The 23,821-nt window shown below is 38.4% G+C and overlaps 1 protein-coding gene across 3 annotated transcripts in view; it reads right to left on the bottom strand.

Annotated features, from left to right (window-relative positions):
- Positions 1–23,821, bottom strand: part of LOC149067563 (endoplasmic reticulum metallopeptidase 1-like) — a 226,376-nt gene that overhangs the window by 157,536 nt on the left and 45,019 nt on the right. For all 3 annotated transcript variants that reach the window (XR_016195341.1, XM_089252576.1, XM_089252577.1), the window contains exons 5-6: positions 23,105–23,197; positions 1,520–1,726 (exon numbers count right to left, since the gene is read on the bottom strand). Coding sequence is in view for 2 of the 3 variants with exons in the window: in XM_089252576.1 (XP_089108702.1) it covers positions 1,520–1,726; positions 23,105–23,197 (300 nt within the window). In the remaining variant the exon portion in view is untranslated. The remainder of the gene's footprint in view (positions 1–1,519; positions 1,727–23,104; positions 23,198–23,821) is intronic.

Raw genomic sequence — 23,821 nt, 5'->3', positions numbered from 1 at the left:
AAAAATAAAATGTGAAGTAGAAAAAATAACATGTATAACAAACTAAGAAATTGAAAACAGAATTTATTTAAACAGTTATATGAGTGATATTAATTTACCATCAGATTTCCAGCTTAAAACCATCAATTTGGTCAAACAATTAACTTAAAAAACAAACAAACCAAATAACACTTTTTGAAAGATTTTTAATTTTGTTAGTTTTATTTTCTGCTAGTATTTTTTTAATATGTTAGCATCATGGAAAAAAATCTATAGGTTCCACACAAAATTTTGAAACTTTGAGGTTTTGGACAGTTTATCCCGTGTGTTTTGTTCAAAACCCCAACCCTGCTTCTACCATTTACCACTGGGCTGTTCCATCACCCAGTGACATTGCCCACTTTTGAAAACACTGCTTTAAAGCAATGTGCATGCGCATGATAGCTTTAGGCAAATTTGTAAAAATTCTTGTGAGAACATAATATTTTTTATTTTTATAACTTTGAAATATTTATAGCCTTTGTACTTTTTCATTTCTGTTCATAGTTCGAGTTTGAGGGTTATGCATACCATAATTTGAATACAAGGTGTACATAATTTATTGCCTAGATTTTCTTGCCTTGTAGCTAGCTTTAAAATAAAAATATTAAAGCACAACTCAAAAAATTTCATCTAGCATCACTACGGTTGTAGTAGCGTTTCTTTGTGGGAAATGACATTAAAATCAAGAATGGTGAGTACTCAAGAGAAAGAGAATGTATGTAGTTGTTTTTGAAACAAAATTTATCACCAACACACAACAGGAGTATTTACAAGAAAGACCAACTTTTTCAGATAATTCTACCTAATGTAATTTCAAGAAGCGGGTAGTGTCCAACAAAAAAAAAAGGGGGAAGATGAACACATCGCAGAGATAGCCCAAAGGCCAATGTTTGGTATGCTCTATCATATATGAGAGTTATAAACCATTTTTTTTAGCAAACAGTAACATTGGTGACTTACCTACACATGATAGAGCTGTACGCGGTTCCCAATTCCATCGGCCATATGCAATATTCCAGCAAGATGGTGCACTTCCACATTGGAGCACAATCGCATTCAAGTTTCTAGACATGAACTTTCCTGACAGATGGTGTGAACGAGGTGGACCAATTCCAATCAGAGATCACTGGATATCACACCACTTGACTTTTTTAGCAGGGGTATACCAGAAACACTGTCTATAAGACTCTCCCCCCACTTGATGAACTGGACCATGTTTAATTGTTACTGCTATCCAAAATTTCATTTTCCAAAATGCTAGAAAACAAATGGAAAGAAATCGAATTTGTTTTGGATGTGTTTATGTGCCACAAAAGACAACCATGTGGAAATTATTTAACTCAATATAGTTACCAAAATTTTTTAAGTTGTACTTCAAAAGATTTGAGGCAATGAATAAATTACAATAATTTATATACATCTTGTATTTTCAGTGGTATAAGTGATAAAGCATTAAAATTAAGAAAAGTTAAAACCACAATATTTTTCCTTTTCTTACTATGATTGGGGTCTATAAAGATCAGGAATTCAGCTAATATTGGTATGATAGCACACACATTAATTATGGATGCAGTATATTTTGTGTACCAGACCATAAAAATTCCCAAAAAGTCGAAAAAAACATATTGTGTTGGTGGTACTGCATTGTTTTTCTCCATTCCAGGTGACACCAAAACATCACGAATCAACCTCAGAAGATTGTCACCTAAAAGTAAAAGCATGAAATTTGAAATTCATTACACACACATAACAACATATAATAGATAATACACACAAAAACAAAAAACACATACAATACAGACGCAATATACAAAAACATATATATTACCATTTATGCATTAGCCCAAGGGATTACATAATCCATCCAGGGCATATTGATACTATAGTATATATTGGAGTTGACAACAGACCAATGGTGTATATAATTAAGATATAATATTCAGTCCTCATTATCATAAATTGTTTTCATACTACATTGATACAATTTCAGAATTGCTATACAGCAGGGCTATTGTAACCATTATACATATACAAAATCTAAATAAAAAAAGGAAATAGAATGATATATTGACCCAACAAAATGAAAAGATATAAATAATAATGTCTATAATAAATATGGGTGTCTATAGCAGGCCATTTTATAAGAAATTTAAACCAGTGGTTCACTAGAGAAAAAAAAAAAGGCACTTGCGAAGCAGAGTAAGCTCCAGTGTGTTTGTACAAATGACATAACAGGCAAAATTTCAAATTTTAATAAAATTATTGATTAAAAAATATATTAATTATTAAGAGTATTAACTAATGAAATTATTAAACACATTAATTAATTATAACTCTCTCTCTCTGTGCTAATGCATAACATATGCAAAATAGGGAGGGCGGTGATATACAAACTTGAAAAAAACATAGCAAGAAATCTATCAGAAGTTTACAGAGCGAGCTGCAATCAAAAATTATGCACAATGGGGATAATGACACATTGTGTTGGCATTGATTCAAAACACTATAAAAAACATGTGAGGTAGAAAATTATTGCAAGGTGAAATTGTATAGCACATGCAGAAAAATTATAACATTTTTCAAAAAAGAGATTCATATCTTTATCGAAAACTACTAGAAACCAGACTTAAAACAACAGGAATTAATTTTAATCATTATTTGGATGACCATACGTCTCGTATTTCCTGGAAAATTCCTGTATTTTCACATGATTTAATAATAGACTACTAGTACACAGGAAAATGTTTTGAAAAGGACAAACAACTAACAGCTAGATGGGTATTTTTTAAATCCAAATGGCCAAGAAAAAGGCCTGATCTAGTTGGAAAATAACTAAGTTGTCAACACTGTTCTAGTTTGAGCAGGCACTAAAGAAACACATGTAAACACTGAAACTTTGGATTGGAAAATTAAAACAAGAAAAAATTCTTTTTTCTGATGTTAAAATGTAGATGTTGATTTCTATCCTTTTTCAACGATAAGAAAAAAAAAAGATCCAAAAAAAAACACAAGAGATGAAAAACAAATATTCAATTTAAAAAAAAATCTGAACAAAATAATTTTACACAAGTCCACATTTGTGAATAGCAAATTCCTAACATGAAATTCCTGGTTATAATCATCTCAAATTTCATCTTGTGTTATACAGTTTCTCTTAAAAAGGTGTTGACATATGATACCTCAGGTCTTGATTAGTATTTTTTTATGGTTTGTTATTACTGTATGGCCCCGCTTGAGAGTGGCCATTGGCTAGCTTCATCTCTCACAAGCCACCAACACATCCCCCCAAAGACAGACGACATGCCATTCTCCCCTTCCACCACCTCTCTAATTTTTACAAACATTTGAGATTCAATAGTGACGGAATCATTACAGAAGTATTGTATACTCACATAGTGGGGTTCAGTGTACACAGAAACATTCATAAAACCATAATACAGTAGAACACTCCTTAATATGACTCTCATTTATATGACTTTTACTCATTTACTCATTCATTATACACGTTTGGCTTCGGTTGCAGTATATTCCTATACATCAGAGATGCCATTGACACGTTATAATGTGTCAAATACCCGGAATTTCAGAGAAGGACATGTAAAAATTTTGTTCTTTCCTTTGGCCGCTGTGGTGGTCGAGTGGTTATAGTGCCGGACTCGTGATGCGAGGATCCGGGTTCGAACCCCACAGTGGTGGTCGGCTGAAATTGGTTTTCTGTGGTTCGCAACTTCAAGGCGCAAATGCGAGCCGATCTCCCTGTTAAAAAGTCTCGCCACAGAGAGCAACAGTCCTACAACGGTAAATCATTCAACCATAACACTTCACTCATAGTTAGTAAAAACTGGGGGCAGATGACAGCACTACACATAACAAGCATTACACAGAAACAAACTTTACGTCAGGTTGCACTACACGTACACGCACATTCCCGCATGTACCGATTCGATGGGGGTTTCCGCGGGGGGGGGGGTGCATGTGCGGTGTAGCAGTAGTTGGTAGGGGCTCAGGGATCCACGATGTTCTTGGGTCAGCCACCTCGTTGGGCAGTTTGCCTGTTGTGGCGTTGTATTTGTATTTATTTGTATAGTTCTAAGAAAAAAGTAGAGAGAAAAATCTTCCCAACTTTTTTCCCTTTCTTATTTTTCCCTTCTTTTTACAGTGTATTATGATCACACAGCCTTGAAAAACTTATATAAATGTGTGTATTTCTCTTTCCTCCATTCAAGTTGTCCATGCATTTCATGTCCACAACACACGTGCGTACTCATATTGTCGGATTCATGTTGCTCACCGAATAAGGTGCTAAGGGAGATGCCACGGGTGCTCCCTAATTGTATATATTTCCCCACACAATACTTCTATTTTGTATATTTTCATTAAATCCACCGGAGCGAGTGAACTCAACCCAATAAAACCGATGCTGGCTTCTAGTCGCAAGTTATTAAACCCATTTGCTCACCAATAAGGTGTTAAGCGAGATGACTCACTCCGATGGATATATATATATATATTATTTCACAATAAGATTCTCATTTCTCTTTCTTTTTGTATCCTGTGTATATAATATGGCAAGTGTAATATAACAGATGAGATGGCTGGGGGGGGGGGGGGGCTCAATTGCTTTTAAAACATACCTCCATCCTAATATGTGTACATTCATCTTAACTAAACCCCGAAACTTCTCCAACTCCTAATCCCATCTCGTCTGTAATCACCACAAAATTTGTTAATCGCGACAGTACCCCATTGTCCGGGGAAAATATGTTGTAAAAAAAGCTTGTATGTTGTTTTGTTTTTTTTGACACTAAATAAAGTGTTCCAGACTCTGCCACGAAGCTGGGCTGGAAGAGATCTCGGCAACGGGATAAGTCCAGTGGCAAAGTTCTGGCGTTCATTCATTCAGCCTTGAAAAACTGGTTTTACTACTTTGTACACTACTGTATTGATATACACGTGGGTTGTTGAAGAATAAGATGAGGGATATTTGGTTGCTTCCCTGAATGAGGGGCCGTGTACAGAAGTTTCAAATTTCGGATTTTTACTACCCTGCAGATTTTCTCCCTTCCGGCTATATACAGGAAATTACGATACTTTCGCGGCTATCGGCCGGCATTCAAAGACTGCGTTTATACGCCGTGAATTCGTCTTGTTCCTACAATATTGTGAATGCTCGTTTTTTTTAAATCATAAAGGATTGGAATGCCCATTCAAATTGTAAAACCTTCCCAATATCGTGGAAAAAAAATAATCTGTATAAACTTGACCTTGAATATCCAGTTTTGTCATCAGTGGAACACTTTTCCCTATACCAATGGTCCACAAACTTTTGTCAATCACGGCTCCCTTGCCTAATTCATGATTCGTCAGCGGCTCCTCAGGATAGATCAATAGCTATTTCTGGATAAAAGAACTTCTTCAAAGCATAAATAGGTGCACAAATCAATATCTCAATCTCGCAGCGACACCCCACATAAAGGTTGGCAATGCTTCTAGAAACAGAGACGCACACTTTGAAAAAGCTGCTCTATATCATTTACTTTTTCATTACTTTAAATTCATTTACTGCTGAAAATCATAAGGAAGCTTATTACAAAACATAGTCTCATCGATGTAGTTAAAAAGTACAAAAAAAAGTCGCTGAGAAAATAAAACTTGTAAAATATAATAAAAAATAATAAATGCAATAATGACGTAGCTTTGTTACCTAAAGTTTACACTGCAAAAAAAATCAGACTACAGAATCGTTTATTCCAGCGCTATTAAAAAAATTAAAATTCAAAGCTCAACATAAATATAAATAAACAAACACCCAGACACAGAAAAGTGTATTTAAAAAAAACACCCTAGTAAAATGAGATGCTGTATATTGAGATTCAAAGAGGAAGGAAAAATGGTTTGATGTTTGTTTTTCAATTTTTTCTGACTTCTGGCAGTGTGAGGGAAAATTTGTGAAAAAAAATTCATAAATGACTTCAAATAAAAAGAAAAGATACACAACGTTTTAATTATCACCAGGAAGTTATCGTCCAAAACACCAGGAAACCACTCCGCTACTACTTCCACAACGCATGTGAATAATCATTTCAGCATTCTATATTTACAGAAGACAAATCTCAACGATGATTCTTGTGCATGAAAGAAAATACGATTCAATAAACGAGAGATCAGTGGTTGCATGCACCATGAAAATTGAGACAAAAATGTCTCGTGCATCTCTTTTCTGGACATACACGCATACACAAATTATACATCATGTTGTACAATGGGAAAGTGAAAGAAATTTTTTTTAAGTAATTAAAAAAAAATTATTTTAAATCACTATATTTATTTTAATTTGCGTATTTTTTTTACTACTTTTCCGCACTGCCAACGGTAAAAGCCACCATCCACCCTCTCATAGGTGTAAACTTGTATCTGGCCCACGTGCCCAAGCCCCTCCAATAATTTTGAAAGACCGGCTCAGCCCCCCCCCCCCAAAAAAAAAATCGTGTGGGTACGTTTCCCATATTTGGCTTGGAAAAACAATTTTTATGATAAAAAAATTATCCCAAAAAAAAAAGTTTAGTAAAAAAATCTGCTCGAAATTTTATTTCGATACTTTTTTTAAAATCGCAATCGACTTATCCTTGGCTTTCTTTTTTTTGTAACAATTTCTAGTATTTTTCTCACGGTCAACGACGACACTCGATCTCCAATTATCATTCTCCCTCGGTGACAATCGTAGCTGCCCCAAAGGCATGCATCTCTGGATGGCATCTGGAGACGATAATATGGGGTGGAGGTGCTTTGGCCCTTTCTTGTTCCCGCTGTCAGAAAACTCAGAAGATGCGCCTGATTGCCGAACCACAATGGGGACTGACACGGACTCTGAGGAGATCCCTCTACCTGACAGTGGTTGAGCCTATGATAGCTTATGGAGCTTCAATATGGCATTCTCCGAAGGTCCAGATGTTCAGACGGCTCGATTCTATACAAAGACCCTTCCTTCTATATATCTCTGATGCGTATAGAACTACACCTACATATGCTCTTCAGGTGATCTGGGGGGCTTCCGCCATTATCCCTCAAGATAGAATTCCTGGCAAGAGTCACACGTCTTCTAAAGCTTTACAAACCATGTCCATTGTTAGAGGAAACATTAGTCCCGGATGCCTTCGAGCAAAAAACTATAGGCTGGACTACGCATCCTGCAGAATCTCTGCAGGCCAATCAAGTACTCCTAGACTCTTCGGAGGATGATACACCTGAGGAGAAATCTGTCATATATTACACGGATGGTTCTAAACTGGAATCAGGTACAGGAGCTGCCTGTATAAAAACCGTGGGAACGGAGATCGTGGATAAATGGGCTGCTAAACTAAAAGAAAATAATTCAGTATATCAAGCTGAGATGCTCGCTATATTTACAGCAGCACTGGATGCAGCTACAAACAGGAGGCAGACTGTAATAAGATCGGATAGCCGTTCGAGTATCCAGGCCATTCTAAATCCACTCTCTGAAAACGCAATGGCCAGAAGGATCAGGAGTATACTTGTATCTCAACCTTCAATATGCATCTCCTGGGTAAAAGTCCACAACGGCCAATGGGGAAACGAGCTAGCAGATGCGACGGCTGAAGAAGCAACCAATACGAGAGACTTTTGCGAGGAACTCTTATATCTAGCTTCGTACGCCAAGTCTCTCCTCTGGAGGGACATGATAGCAAAGTGGGAACTGGATTGAGATATACCGCGGAGGCATCAGGAAGATCAACTCATGAAGTTATAAAGAAAGTAAATACCAGGAGCAGGGGCTGGTCACGCGAGCTCACCTTATTTGTCACCAGTCATGGACTTTTCCCGGCAAACTTACATCGCTTTAAAGTGATTGCCAGTGACAAATGTTCTTGTCTTGAGCCTGGCACGCCCCTGCACTACGCCACATGCTGTCCAGAAACGACACCCTATCACTTCCGTTCGCGGCAGCCCATCTACACACACCATGGATGCTTGGCATACTACGTCGAGAAAAATCAAGAGAAAAGATAACAAAAATGGTTAAATTCCTTGAGGAACATTCTGGGAAGATAAGGGACCCGTCTCCTCTAGCTCCTGCAACTTCGATACCAGCACCTTCGTTAAGGAGATCGTCGCGTCTTCACCCCTGACAGTGCGCTGGTGGCACTGTTTGAAGGCGGGGAGCAGGATGAATACTAAATCAAGTGTCTCAGAGATATTTTAAAGACCTTCAACTGTGATTAAAAGTGAATTGGACAGAGTGTACTGAACTGCCCGAGAGCAATGGGGTGCTCTGCCTTTGTGTCAAACAATCCTCGATCAATCAAATTTATTTATTCATTTAATTTCAATTTATTCATTTAATTTCAATTTATTTATAGAACGAGAACGGGTTTCTTGCAGTATCAAGACGTTTCACGATGGAATAGCTAGCCTAGCGAAGAATGAAATGGCAAAGCTTCGCAAATGATGTGGTGCGCATGTGCAATACATAAAGCCATCGCCACTCTGAGATAGTTGAAAAAATTCCTGGAAAATACCACAATATTCCCTCTCTATCCGTGCCCGTTGCACTTTGACTTTAACTTGATTAACTTGATTCTTCTTTTTACATAATTTTTAATTTCCTTTCACTATATGTAACCTTTGACGTATCAATAAATAATGGTTTTGCCGGAGATGCCCTGGACCTCCCCCTTCTGGGGGAGGGGGCAAAAGAGCTTACGTTGCTTCTTACGACAGAGTCTGGGTGTCTCACGGTTTCTCCAGTTCCCGTCATTCATTTTCTGATGATCCTTGTTAGTCATGTTGGGTGAAATTTGCCAGTACACTTGGCATGTTGCCAATTGATGTTTTCAGTTACGATAATATTTGTGAAAGCGTATGTAAATTATGTGACATTTTTCTTGCTGGGATGAAGTGTTTCTGTGATCCAAGTGGACTGAGATAATTTTATTTGTGTTGAGTATAAATACAGCTAGTATTCATTGTGTTCATTGAACGATTGCGTTCGTCTTTCATACTTGTCTCTGCAATGTTGTAGCACAGTGGTGCTTTAGTGCAGTGCTTCTCTGGCCAACCCTAGTGGTACTGGGATATTTCAAGGGGGTCACGGAAGAAAATGAAGAAAGAGGCCATGACAGGTGGTTTGGAGGGCTGCAGAGAACGGAGAAGAAAAATTAAAGTGTGAAGAAATAAAGAATTTATATTAGTGACTATACAATTACAGAATCCAAAAACCACCCATAAAACTAGGGCCGTCTTAGGGCAAGGACCCAGCCTCGGCCTCACACCTACATTTTGCAGAGCAGAATCCCTAGGATGGGGTTTTTTGCAGCCCCCCTACCGGCTAGATTTTTCACAGACACCTCTTGTAGCGTTCACAGACGCACACTATAAAATTTATAGAGTGAAAAAAAAAAATGATCAGGTTGCAGCTCTGTCAGTCCCACTCTTCTGAGGGGTCACACTCTGGGGTCTCATGTCCATAAGTGACCCCACCTTATATGTTGTATAGTACAATAAATTTTGAAAATAAGTAGGAAATATGCAGACTGTTTATTTCCAGCTAAGTATGGGACTACCACAGCATCACTTTGCCTAGGGGGCCCATGATGTTGAGACGGTCCTGAATAGAACTCAGACTATTGGGGAGCTCAATAAATTCTTGGCCAGTGGTCTGGGGGGCCAAATTTTCGTTCAGTATAAATTCACTGAAAAAATCAATTCAATACGTATAAAGGATCTTGCTTCCAGATGAGGGTCGAACACTCTAGGTAAGACAGGGGAGCCACGAGAAACAAAATATGGTTCAAAGGAGGCCACAGGCAAAAAAAGGTTAAGAAACACTGCTTTAGTGTTTTACATATAGAAGATATGTAGCGAAATCTCATTTGGCCCTTGGCTTGAAATAATATCTCGAAATGTCTTACTAAATTTGTGTTGTGTCTTCGGCAGGTCTGGATTTTTCTTATGATGAATTAATACTAATTCTCTCATGTGAGCTGTGACTTAGCTACCCCGAAACGTACCATGTGATGATAAAAAATCTTGACTTCCAATTTCATCGATGTCGATCAAGTTGATATCCTTGTAAGGTTTCCCCCATCGGGAAGGAGCATGATGAGATTAGAAAGCGTGGGTGGGGGGAGAAAGACCTTCGACGGGAAGAGGAAAGAAGCTTGGTGCGTTTTCAGTTAGTTAGAGAGTGGCTCCTGTGGACTCAGGAGGTAATTTCAAAGGCTCGCTGTAAGCGAGGAGGACGTGTTAATAGTATAATGTTTATTGTGAAAAAGTATGATTAAAACAAATATTATATATAAAAGTGGCAGAGAGTGCTTATGATTGTGTATGGCAATTATTCATTGAAAACGAACCCTACATAGTGGTGTCAGCAGTGCGGTCACTAGAACTATACTGAATGGAAACTGACTATTTTGTGCGAAGGTGATCGCAGGAATAAATCATCGTTAAGCGGTTGAAAAAATAGAAGGATCAGGACTGATCACTTGGCGTAGCTGATCACACATTGGGTGATCACCAGTGTCTCAGGACATCAGAATATTTATGTGAAAGCTCGACCATCGGCAGAAACGAACGAGCATCAAGACTTTCTCCTATACTAAGGTGAGCGGTCACATTTCTTTTTGTTTGTTAGGCGAAACCGAACTATTTTCGTACAGTAATTTCATGAGATACTGATTTAAGAAAAGAAAAAATACTAAAAATGGCCATCTTAGCCAGAGGACGAAAAGAGGACCTGCTGATTTTAGCAGATGAGTTACGGGTGGAAGTCCCCAAAGACGCAAAGGTTGTGGATTTGAACGAGCTAATTGTGAAAAGCCCTCATTATGAACCTGAATTTGTGAAAGAATTACTAAATAGTATTATCGACGAAAGAACAGAGCGAGAAGCAAGAAACCACGAATTAGAGGTAGAGAGAATAAAACATAATGAAAGACATGGAACACGTGGCAATAATGATTTTATTGGGTATTTGAATTTAATGAAAGGTGTAATGCCAGAGGTGACGGAAAACATAGAGGATTGGCCTTTTTTCTTTCATCAAGCAGAAAATATGTTTAAGTTGTATGAGGTCCCGGAGGAATACCATGGGAAAATTATACTGTGTACTTTGAAGGGGAAGGCTGGATGCATAAGCATGAGACAGGCAGAACCCGATTTCGATGATTACAACAGAATCAAAGAGATGATTTTGAAGGAATTTCAAATCACTCCCATTGAACATAAAAAGAATCTAGATACGATGAAAAGGAAAGCGGAAGAAACGTGTAGTCAATATGCGGTCAGGGTGGAAACAACTGTAGATTTATACCTCAAGTCGAGGGAAGTTAACACATGTTTGAGGATCTGAAACAATTGGTCATCGTTGATAAAATAAAAGAAAGCCTGTCCCCAAACACCAGAACCTATATACAGTTGAAAGAAACAGACGGTTGGTTAGATGCAGTCAAACTCGCGAAAGAAGTAGATAATTACACGAGTGCAACAAATAATAGCGGTTCGCATTCAGGAAATGAGACAAATTTTTCTGACATAGGATATTATGATAACCAACGGAATAGATATTTTCGTGAGCGTGACCATGGAAAGAAATATTCTGATCGGAAGCCACTTCGAGAGGAAGGTTGTTTCATTTGTTCGTCAAGATTTCATGTAAAAAGGAACTGTCCTGAAAATAAGAACAGAGTCAATATGAGTAATAAAAGAACGGGTAATTTGGATACGAGAGTCAACCAGATAGAAACAGAAAATGTACCACAAGATCCAGAAGCGTTTTCAGTAACAGGAATCGGTATCAGTGACGATATCAGACAAAATTCGGGATATATCCAATCTATCACCGCATTGAAGAGAATGAAAGTTAACATTGAGGGAAAAATTGTAAATGCATTGATTGATTCAGGTTGCCAAATTTCTGTCTTAAGAGAAGATTTGGTCCCCCGCCACAAGACAGAGTCTAAAGCAAAGACATATTTGAAACCTGCATTCGGAAAGCCTATTTTGGCAGGTTTGAGACACATCAATCTGGCCATTCCCAGAACGGACAAAACAAGTGTAGTCCACCACAGAGCTATTTTGTGCGCTATTAAGCCCCACATAAGTGAGGAGGCCATATTGCATCCACAAATTATCAGCTTACTCAAAGGGGAAGTGAAGGCCCAAAAGTTCGCAGCTGTGAACAAGAAGGATATAACGGACAACGAAATGCAGGCAAAGCAACAGGGTGGGAGAGATGAAGGAGTAGGTGAGAGAGAAAAACAGAACACACTGTCACCCCACAAGAAGAATTTCGAAGAATTCAAAACATTAGTGACCCACTGGTTACCGAATGGGAGTCAGCAGCGAAGGGTGAGAGAGGAAACAGCAGACTTTGCTCTTCCACAAAGAGAAAATGGGGGTTGGTTTTTACCAAAAGAAAAAAAACGGTTTTTTTTGCGAAGGGCCCATAAAACTCCTTTTGAGGGACATATACAAGAGTGCTAAGAAACAAATGACAAAGTCCGGTACTCATTTTATTGGGAGGGGATTGTCAAGGATACGAAGGAATTTTGTATGTGCATGTGAAGCTTGCCAGTTGAGAGGAAAGAATGAAGTCTCAGACAGAGCTCCAATTACTACGTTAGTAGGGGCAGAACAAAAACTCATACTGTGCCCGACCATCATCACAGCACCTGGAAGCGGACACGGCAGGGACAGATAATGTAAGCGCAGACGTGATATCGCGTTTACGAACGGAATGAACTGTGTGAACTGAAATAATGAACATTAATGTTTACTTGCGTTTTATTGCAAATTATGTAAATATTTATTGCTATCAGTATCGTGTTATTTGATCATATCCTAGTTTCTATTACCCGTATCAATGTATGTAACCAGTTTGTCTTGTAAAATATGTTATGCATATTTCACGCTTAGGAAGGGGGTAATGTAAGGTTTTCCCCCATCGGGAAGGAGCATGATGAGATTAGAAAGCGTGGGTGGGGGGAGAAAGACCTTCGACGGGAAGAGGAAAGAAGCTTGGTGCGTTTTCAGTTAGTTAGAGAGTGGCTCCTGTGGACTCAGGAGGTAATTTCAAAGGCTCGCTGTAAGCGAGGAGGACGTGTTAATAGTATAATGTTTATTGTGAAAAAGTATGATTAAAACAAATATTATATATAAAAGTGGCAGAGAGTGCTTATGATTGTGTATGGCAATTATTCATTGAAAACGAACCCTACAATCCTCAACCATATCATTTGGATTGATCAACTCTGACGATCCTCTACGTCTGTGTTTCATTGGATTCTGACACTAATCCTACTCTAGATAGTGTCTGTTGACAAGTTTGGAACTTACATCCAGTGACCGACGTCTCATCGATGCTCTTGCGTCATGCTCCTGATGGGTTTCTTTGACTGGACTTCTACTGGCTCCAATGCTGTGCTCATTCTGCATAGAGTGTCTTGTGTGTGTGGAAACAAAAAGACCAGTGAACTATGCTCACGGCGTGATTGTTTTGATATGAAGCTGGTTCTAACAAACATTGTCTGCTAGTCTCCGTTGGCTCAATCCCTCTGAAGCCGACCAGCAGAAACTTAGATACTGGAAATCACATGGACGGTGGATTTCATCTAGTCATATGCCGAAATTCCGGACCCACTATCAGATAAGTGCAATAGTAACCGGTGATATGTTTGTTATATTTTGATATTATACTAAAGTTTCGTTAATGTCGTGTTTCCACTAAATTTTTGTAATTGTGTTTTTGAGAATTTGAATAAATGTCTTAGTTCGAAATATGACTGAGTCAGTTCCTTTGCTGTCAAATGACTTGAAGGTTAAAATAGAATCTGGGAGTGCTTCAAATGGTTGCATCTGCACACGTTGAAAAAGTGTCCTGCAGATGCAAAACTGCTATTTACTGTTTTAAGCCGTGTGCACAATGGCTGTATTGTATACAGAGTTCGCCCTGACTTTTTATCAATTGTAGCAATTTGGCTAATCAGATGGAAAAAGTTGTAGCCAAAAGAGTGAGAACCTTAGCCAAATTGACGCATCATAAAATTCAGATTCCAAAACAACTTATATCAAGTTCACGATGAAAATGTAAATTAAAATGCAAATCATGTATAAATAAAAATTGTTTAATATGAAATGTAAATTACAGTACAAAAAATATTTCAGTTCTCAAGAATTTGAAGAAATTTTTTTTGCTGTCCACAATTCAAAAGCAGTTTTGAAATTCAATTGTTGCCTGTTGGGACCACTTACAGGAACAGATATACTGTTATTTATATTTTTTACATTTATTCTTGCTCTGCAACTGTGTTTTAATGAGGTTCATGATACTGTGGAAGAGATGCCACTTCACTCTAATTTACCTGAGACCCAAGTTATTGGCATAATCTGGGTTCTTTTTGAGTGAAAGTGGGTTCCTCTCGAAAAAAAATAAAATTGGTTCCCCCATCATTTACAGACACCCCTGTGCATCAAACAAATAATTGATTTCTAAAAACAAGTTCAATACAAAGATTTAGGGGAAAGTGCCCGAAATCTGTCCCCTGCCATAAACCCTCTAATTTGCATGTTCAGAGCTGCTATCTTGCGAAAGTGCCAGAAAACTGTTCAGACCCATTCAGTTGACTACTTGCAGTGATGCAGTTGTTTTGCTCTCTTCATTCACTATCTAATTTTTCAAAAATAGTTTTTGTTATAACTTTTCAGTGTGAAATCAACTTTGAACAGTTATATTTATGTCTTGTGGAAAGTTTTTTTCATCAATTAGTGATTGATATTTACAGATCGCTAAATGAGTATTGCGTTGCATATTCGTCATAGTCGTGCAGCTGTAATCGTTTAGTCAGGAACAGAAACAATTTTTGCTATAGCTAAATTCCTAAATTCGTCCCCTCTGAGTATCAGAGGGATCTCTTTTTTCCTGACTACTTCGATTCATTTTGATTGATGTATGATCACTTGTCGACATTTTTATACTGTGTTTAACACTTCTATGTCTTTTTCATGAAGGAAAGCTAGATATAATATAGATATAATAAAGTACATAGATAATAAATAATATAACAGATATAATAAAGTAAGAAATATAAGCAATATAAATATAACTAATTATATATATATATATATATATATATATATATATATATATATTAATTATTATACATAATATAACTAATATATATAAGGAACTAAAATAAATGTGTACATAATAACTGGAGGGAAGGGGGGAGGAATTAGGATGCCTTTTGATGAAAATCCAAAATTTGTGTTGTTTTGATTTTTTTTTTTTTGGCTAGGAAAAATTTATTCCATACAATCACACTTGCAGCACGATTAGGTATGGATTTGAGTTACTTAAATCAGTTTTCAAATTATTTTTAACTCTAAATAAATTTTCAGAACCAACAATTTTGCTTAGGGGGGATGGTATCGGCGAACTTTCCCTTACTAACAAAAGAAACCCATACACAATGAGGAATTAATATGTGTAACTAATTTAAAACAAATTTAATTAAGTTAAGCAAATTGTATAAAGTATTTATTTACAGTATCATTTTTAATCAGTCTATAATTTCTCTGATTGATTTTTCATTTCAGTAAACCTTAGCTCCAATAATAAATTTAAAGCAAATGATTCTCTGATGATCATCTTCTGATTAATATAAATCCTTTTTGAGCAATTCCCAGCTGGAATGATTTTCTTCCCCTGATGGTCCACCACCATTTAACTTCCACATATTTCACACCTTAATATGGGAACTATGTCAGATTTGTATTGGCCCTGCAATTCCTAAAAAATAATAATCTTCTACGCACTTTCATCTCGGATTTTGCAACCCTCCAAAGTGGACAAAAATTCCCTTCCCCTTTTTTTTTCGATCAAAATTTTTTTTCCCGCTCTTTCATCTTGGATTTGACGTCCCTCCCGGAGCGGTACCCCGTGTGAGTCATGTATCCCAAGAGCCGCTTCTGCATCGTGGCAACGGAATTTTTTTTCAAAGGATAGCCAACTGAAAGTTGGAAAACTTCAAAAAATCATATTAGCGGCTCCGAAACCCGGATTTTCGTGACGTAAAACATTACAGCATAGCGGCTTGTGCTTGATGACTGAATATTTATGATAGAGTTTTTACAGATTTCATTTTTCTCCAACGATCTCTTTGCAATCTCGTGAAAACGAAGCGAATTTATGCGGTAAATACGCTGTCTCTGATGTGGGTGGGTAGCCGTGAATGTACCGTAATTTCTGATATATAATCGGCAGGAGGAAAACCCTCAGAAATTGGAAAATTTGGTATAATAGCTGCCTATCAGAACTGCTTTCAGTTCTGGATGAACTCTTTCTATCATCCCATTAGCTTGAGGATGGTAAGGTATTGTCCTGATGTGCTGAATGCCAAGGAGTTTGGTGAGTTCGTGAAAGATGAAGCTTTCGAACTGTCAACCTTGGTCTGTTGTTATTTTCTCTGGGGTTTCGAAATGACTGATCCAACCAGAATAGAATGTTGAAGCAACAGTGGCTGCTTTCATGTCCTTCATCGGTAAGACTTCGATCCAACGGCTGAATCGATCGATGTAGGTGAGGCAATACGTGCAATCTTGGGATGACGGAAGTGGACCAATGATATCGATGTGAACGTGCTTGAAACAAGTGTCTGGCATTTCTATTTTTCCTGGAGCGGAAACAGTATGTTTGTGCACCTTTGACTTTTGGCAAGGCACACAACATCGAGTCCAGGTGGTGCAGTCTTTCCGAATTGAAGGCCATACAAAGCGATCGCAGACAAGACGTGTTGTGACTTTGATGCCTGGGTGACATAGATTGTGAATAACATTGAAAACGTGTCTTCAAAGAGTATTTGGTATATATGGACGTACTCGATTGCAGGATGTGTCACACCAGAGTGGTTTGTCTATACCAACTAAATTGCAGATGTTGAGTTTTAATGAAGAGGAATGCTTAAGAGAGTCAAGTTCGCTGTCAGTCGCTTGAGCTTCTGTGATCTTGGAATAGTCTATTGATGGAGGGCATGCAATGGCTTGTATTCTAGAAAGAGCCTCAGAGACTTGGTTCTGTACGCCTGATACGTGTCGTATGTCAATGGTATGCTGTCCGATGAAGTCAAGCTGTCGTGTTTGTCTGGGAGATGTCTTGCGAGGCTTTTGACGAAACGCAAACGTCAAGGGTTTATGGTCGGTGTAGAGGATGAAATGTTTTCCTTTGATCATGTGTTGAAACTGCTTCACTGCCGCATACGCTGCTAATAGCTCTCTGTCGTAAGCGCTATAATTCATCTCAGCTTTGATAAGCTTCCTGGAGTAGAAAGCGAGAGGTTGCCAGTGCGAGTTGACAAGCTGTTGTAGGCAAGCACCGATTGCTGTGTTGGATGCGTCTACCATGATAGAGAGTTCGGCTGATGGATGTGGAAAAGCAAGAAGGGTTGCAGAAATGAGTTTCTTCTTGCAATCTATGAAAGCTTGATTTGATGTTTCTGTTCACTCGATCTTCGCGTTGCTTTTGGCTTTTTTTTTGAAGATATAAACATAGTGGAGCTTGTGTTTCTGCTAACCCCAGGAAGGACTCTCAGATAAAAATTCAACATTCCTAGAAAACGTCGAAGTTCTTGGATGGTTGCCGGTCTTGGGAAATCTTTTATCGCCTTCACTTTATCATGAAGAGAAATTCCTTTTGATGATATCCTGTGTTCGAGAAATGTGACTTTATCTTGGAAGAATTTGCACTTCAGAAAGTTGATCTTTAGACCATGCTCGGCCAGTCGTTTGAAAACTATGTCTAGGTGCTGTTTATGCTGTTCAGAGTTCGCTGATGCGATGAGGATGTCATCTATGTATCCCACTGAAAAATTGAGACCAGCCAACACTTGGTCGAAGTACCTCTGAAATGTCTGGGCGGCATTGCAAAGTCCGCAGGGCATGAAAGGAAATTCATAAAGCCCGAAAGGCGTGATGACGGCAGTCTTGGGCACGTCAGCTTCTGCCACTGGAATTTGTTGATACTCCGAGATGAGGTCGATGGTTGAGTAGATTGCAGTCCCATGAAGCATGTGGGTTAGGTCATGGATATGAGGAATGGGATATCTGTCTGGTGTGGTGATCTTACTTAGCTGACGGTAATCACCGCAGATACGCCACACACCGTTAGGTTTCTTGACCATATGAATTGGACTGGCCCATGCACTGTTTGATGGCCGACATAATCCTTATTTTTGCATGTTCAGAAATTGCTTTTTGGAGCAAGATAACTTTTCTGGAGAGAGACGGCGAGCTTTAGCAAAAAATGGCCTACCTGTTGTCTCGATGATATGCTCACAGCATGGGTTGGAGTTCAGCGAAGATTTGCTGAGCAGGCTTTGATAAGTCGAAAAGTTTGATTGAGTGCACTTCTGACTTCTTTAGTTGACAGTTTGCAGTGAGTTTCGTCCTCATGTCGAGGAGACATCGTCGCTGTAAGTCCGGAAGCAAATTGAAGTTGTACAAGAAATCGGCTCCAAGAATCGGTTTCGGTATTGCAGCGAAGAGGAAAGTCCACTAGAAGACTCTGCTGAGTTGAAAATCTAAAGTGACTGTTCGCCAAACCATACATGTTTATTGGAGACAAATTTCCAGCAGAAAGTTGGAGAAGTGGTTGACATTTGTCAGTGCTGCATGCTGGGAGTATTGAAACGTCAGATCCAGTGTCTACAAAGAATGAAATGTTGGTGCTTCGATCGACTACAAATAAGCAACGAGAAGCATGTGCGAATACTCTCCACCTTTGTCGTTTTTTGTAAACCTGCATGGTGAAGTGCACCTTCTGGCTTGATTGCCAAATGCCTTATGGTACCAACAAAATTGCCTATCCGGCAACGTAGGTGGTGATGTTGATCTCTTTGAACGGGGAAACGTGTGCGCAAAACACTATGGGAATGCACACGCAAAACTGTTTTCAGTTCGCGCCGTAGTTGGGCAATCTCTTCTTGGGGTTGTGCGATCGTGTCTGATTGTTTTCTGATCATGTCTTTTGTTCACGGCATCTACATGAGGTGGGCTTGCTTCTTGGATCTTGCCAGCCAGCTCTGCCATTTTGTCAAGGGTTAGTGAGCTCACGACAGTGAGTATAGATCAAGTAGATTTGGGCAGTTGTTGCAGGAAGAGTTCTATCAATAGTTCGTACGAAGCGCTGAGAGATTCCACTCTTCGTTTTAATTCACAGAGAATGTCAGACGGTTTCCGATCTCCTAATGGCTCACAAGCGAGAAGTTTTCTAAGCTGTGTAGACGAGGATTCACTACAACGTGTGACTAGTTATGGCTCTGAAGTTGGCGGGTTCATGAGAACGTCTCGTACTAGACATGCATTATCTGGAGGAAGATTTGCAACAATGTAGTTGTATTTTGTTTTTGACTCTGTAATCCGTTTCGGAGCGGCTAACTCAAAAGTGCTTTCACACATCACGAACCATAACGATACATCACGCACGTTGAATGGCGGTATAACTACGGCACTCACCTCTGCCATGGTGGTTTCTTTTGTTTCACGTCCGATATCACCAATCTTCAGTTGCTCTATGAAATGATTTTGTTTATATGTTTACACTTTATTTACAACATATAATATTTAAACAATACAAACGGGAATGTTGGTAGAGAAAAATGTGGCAGTGCACGGTGAGACACAGACACACGCGTCGGTGTGTAAGACATCAACCATAAACAAACAGAGCCAAACGCCATTGACTCCCGATTTCTGTTGTGATGCCACCAGCAGAAAATAGAATAATAATTATACAAGCTGGGAAGATACGCCAGCGCCATCGTGCAGGCAGCACTACACACATTTACAGATAGGTGGCTTTGTTAGGATGGGATTCATCTGCATGGGAGAAGGGTCTGGGAGGTTTACAATAGGCTCAAGTCAAGTTTTTCACTCCCAGACAATGTAGACAAGAATGCGGGTTAGTTAATGATAATAACAGAATAGATGGGGAATTACCAACCTCTGACTTGGATGGCTTCTCGATTGACAGTCAATCACAAGGCAAATTAAAATGTGTGGTAATAAATGCCAGGAGCTTAGGTAATAAGAGAGTTTTTTTAGAAACTATGTAGCTATGGAGGGCCTGGATTTTGAAAACAAAAGGCATAATAAATTTATTGTAGGGGTTTGTTACAATCCACCGAATAGGGATCCAAAACTACATCGCCAAACTTCATGATAAAATTTTCAACATGTGTAAGCATAAGAGGGTTGTCATATTAGGGAATTTCAATTAACCGGGTATTGATTGGGAGAAATTTCCAGCTAGAGATCAATATGAAAGAGACTTCTAAGTTTGTGCTCAATTATTTTTTGCATCAGCATGTGTATCAGAAGCCACTAGGGGTACTGCTGTTTTGGATTTAGTTCTCATTAGTTCCGAGGATCTTATTGAACATGTTTCAAGAGGGGAAAACAAGTTTCCTTTCAGTGATCATCGTGTCGTTAGTTTTCTCTAACTTTTATTCGAGTAAGGTTGTTAACGAAAGACTGGTTCCTTGTTTTCAGAGAACTAACTTTGATGTTGTGAAAGGAAAGTTAGCAGAAGTTTTCAAAGACTGATTGGAATCAGTCGGGATGATATGTCAATGGGAAGAATTTAGTATGAACCTATCTTCTGTTTTGGACGACGTCATACCTTTGTTCGAAAAAAATGTGTTTGTACATTCTGCTCCCTATGGTTCATGTATAGCATGTGTGACCTTCATCTTGAAAAGAAAAGAGCACTCAGAGAGTACAAAAGGTGATGAGGTGACCTGTCATTGTTTACCGATAAAAGAAAGACGTTGAGGAAAGCGATAAGGGATAGTAAAAAGGAAATTAAATCTAGGTTGGCAGGTAACACATTGGCTCTGATCCAAGTTTTTAGATACTGGAATAATGGATGTAAGGAGACAGTGTTGGACTCTCTTGATAGGAAGGTCTATGGTAGAGAGCAATGTAGGCATGTGTAGTGCTTTCAATGACTTTTTCGTGTCAGTTTTTAATAAAGAAAATTATATGTAATTGCACAGGTGTTGCATGGGGTAATAAAATCCTCAACAGTATTCAAGTGGAAGAAATGGAGGTTCTAAATCTTCTAAAAAATGTATGAGCCAGCAAAGCACCAGGAACAGATGATATCTATCCTAGGAAATGTGCTAATGAATTGTTGGGACCAGTCGCACAGATTTACAGGAGTTGTGTTGCTGAGGGTATCATCCCAAGGGATTGGAAGCTGGCTAATATTGTTCCAATATTTAGAAAGGGTAGTAGAGAAGCTGTGTCCAATTACGAGTATTGTCCAGTGAGTTTGGCGAGCTCTCCCGAAAATTTTGTAAATTATTATGAAAAGGCAATTGATGACGTGGATAGATGAATATATACAAATACAAATACAACGCCACAACAGGCAAATTGCCCAACGAGGTGGCTGACTTAAGAACATCATGGATCCCCGAGCCCCTACCTACTACTGCTACACCACACATGCCCCCCCCCCCCCGCGGAACCCCCCAACGAATCGGTACATGCGGGAATGTGCGTGTACGTGTAGTGCAACCTGACGTAAAGTTTGTTTCTGTGTAATGCTTGTTATGTGTAGTGCTGTCATCTGCCCCCAGTTTTACAAACTATGAGTGAAGTATGAGTGAAGTATATAATGTATTGTTAGATAATCAGCATGGGTTCAGGAAGGGGAAGTCACGTGTAACTAGCCTCCTTTGCTTCTATGATCATGTAACTAAGGCTTTGGCTAAGGGTAAAAATGTAGATGTTGTTTACCTTGATTTCCAGAAGGCATTCAATCTGTTCCAACATGGTAAACTCTTGAAGCGTTTACACAAAATTGGGGGGGGGGGAAATTGCTGAATTGGATAGAATTGTAGTTAAGAGACAGGTCATAACAGGTTATGGTAAACTGGGAATTCTCTGATTGGACAGGCATTACTAGTGAAATTCCTCAAAGAAGTGTCTTTGGCCCCATACTTTTTTCTACTTTTTATCAATAAACTTGATCAGGGTATTGATAGGATTATTGGGAAAATATTATTATAAGATTATTGATGTGAAGCTAATAGGGATAGTTGGGAATCAAAGCGATAGGGACTTGTTCCAGAGCAACTTAAACAGGTTTGGAGGATGGGCAAATGAAAGGAGCATGATGTTTAGCATTGACAAGTGCATGGTCGCTCATTTTGGTTTGAACAACCCACGTTTCTCTTACCAGTTGAATTGTGTCACTATCTCGGTTGCAACTAGGATCGCTGATTTGGGAATTCTCATTGACGAGTGGCTTAGGTTTTCTGAACATTGTCCAGCAGTGGTCAACCCAGCATGTAGAATGCTTGGTTTCATTTTCAAAAAGGTCTCTTCGTGTTCTCCTGAAGTGATTCTTTCGCTTTTCCGAGGCTTAGTTTGTCCTGGACCAGAGTATGCTGTAAGGTTTTTGAGACTATACCTACAAAGGGACATAGATTTGGTTGAGGAGTGCAGAGAAGAGCTACGCGTGTCTTAGTTGGCACACAGGGCTTGAGAGGCTTCATTTTTTAAAAAGGTTTCATTAGATGAATGTAAACATTTTATTAACGCTTACATAAATACTTAATTACTTTTGAATTGCCTGTCATTCATTGCATTCATCTCTATAGCACATATAAAGTACACTGTTTGGGGCAAAACTATTTTTGTTATCACGCCAGTCATTTTGCTTTGTCTTGAGTAGGATGCTAAAACAGTGCCAGGAAAAAATTTTAATTAAAAAAATTAGTTTTTTTTCATAAGGCTATAATTATGTTGTCTTATGGGGTACTCCCCATCCATCCTACTTTTTTAAATTTTTTGAGTGGAAGCCCTGCATATCAATATATCATTATATTGTGATGTATATATATTGTCAGTTATGGACTAAAGAAACCCTCTCCATAGTCCTCTGGGTGCAGAAAGTTTAATTTTGATAACACTGTATACATGAACATTATTTTTCAAATGGGAACACAATAGCCCTGTTGTGTATTATATTTTTAAGGGGGAAAAATTATCTGAATCATACCTGACTGCTGTAGCGAACCATGGTCAATAAATCGAGGTGAATCAAATTTTGTATGGTAAATATATCCATTTTTCACATATGCAAAGTCTAATCCTAGTAAAAAAAAATTGATAATAACAGTTTAAATTCACCAACACAAAATTGAAGCGCCTATAAAATATAATTATACCAGAGGTTCTCAAACTGTGCTGCTCCAACCTTTGACAGAGGGGGCAGCCCTGACAAAAGTTTTTCAAAGAGAATCTTTATTAAACTGCTCTGGGGTGTCACAGATAAGCGTTGATTAGGAAAAGGGGCACTGCAGGTAGAAAAAGTGGTAGAAAAAGTTTGAGAACCCCTGAATTATTAATCTTTCACTTGAAATTCAACTGAAATCTTGTATGCATCTCAAAAGCACAGAGACATAAAAATATAAAGCAATATATTTTATATTTTAAATTTTCTGAAAGTTGGACAATATGCATTATTGTGGGCTACCCCTGCATTCTAAACTTAAAAACAGAATAAAAAATGTCTGACTGGAAGTTTCTACAAGTAACACTGTGATATAAAAATTTTAGGTAGCTAAATGTGCAAAAATACCCATAGCAATTAAAAATCTTAGTGAGGCCATTGACTAAAATTGCAAAGTGACTGTCACTGAAATACTTTGGGATATTTAATTTTTACTAGGGGACATTTGATCAAAGTTTTTAAATTTTCCAATGGGATGGACCA

Source organism: Pholcus phalangioides, unplaced genomic scaffold (genome assembly GCF_987345545.1).
Source record: "Pholcus phalangioides strain wild (caught in Gottingen) unplaced genomic scaffold, Ppha-v1.0 ptg000029l_1, whole genome shotgun sequence".
Taxonomy (NCBI): Eukaryota; Metazoa; Arthropoda; class Arachnida; order Araneae; family Pholcidae; genus Pholcus; species Pholcus phalangioides.
The sequence above is the reverse complement of the archived record's forward strand: the minus strand, read 5'-3'. Positions and strand labels throughout refer to the sequence as shown.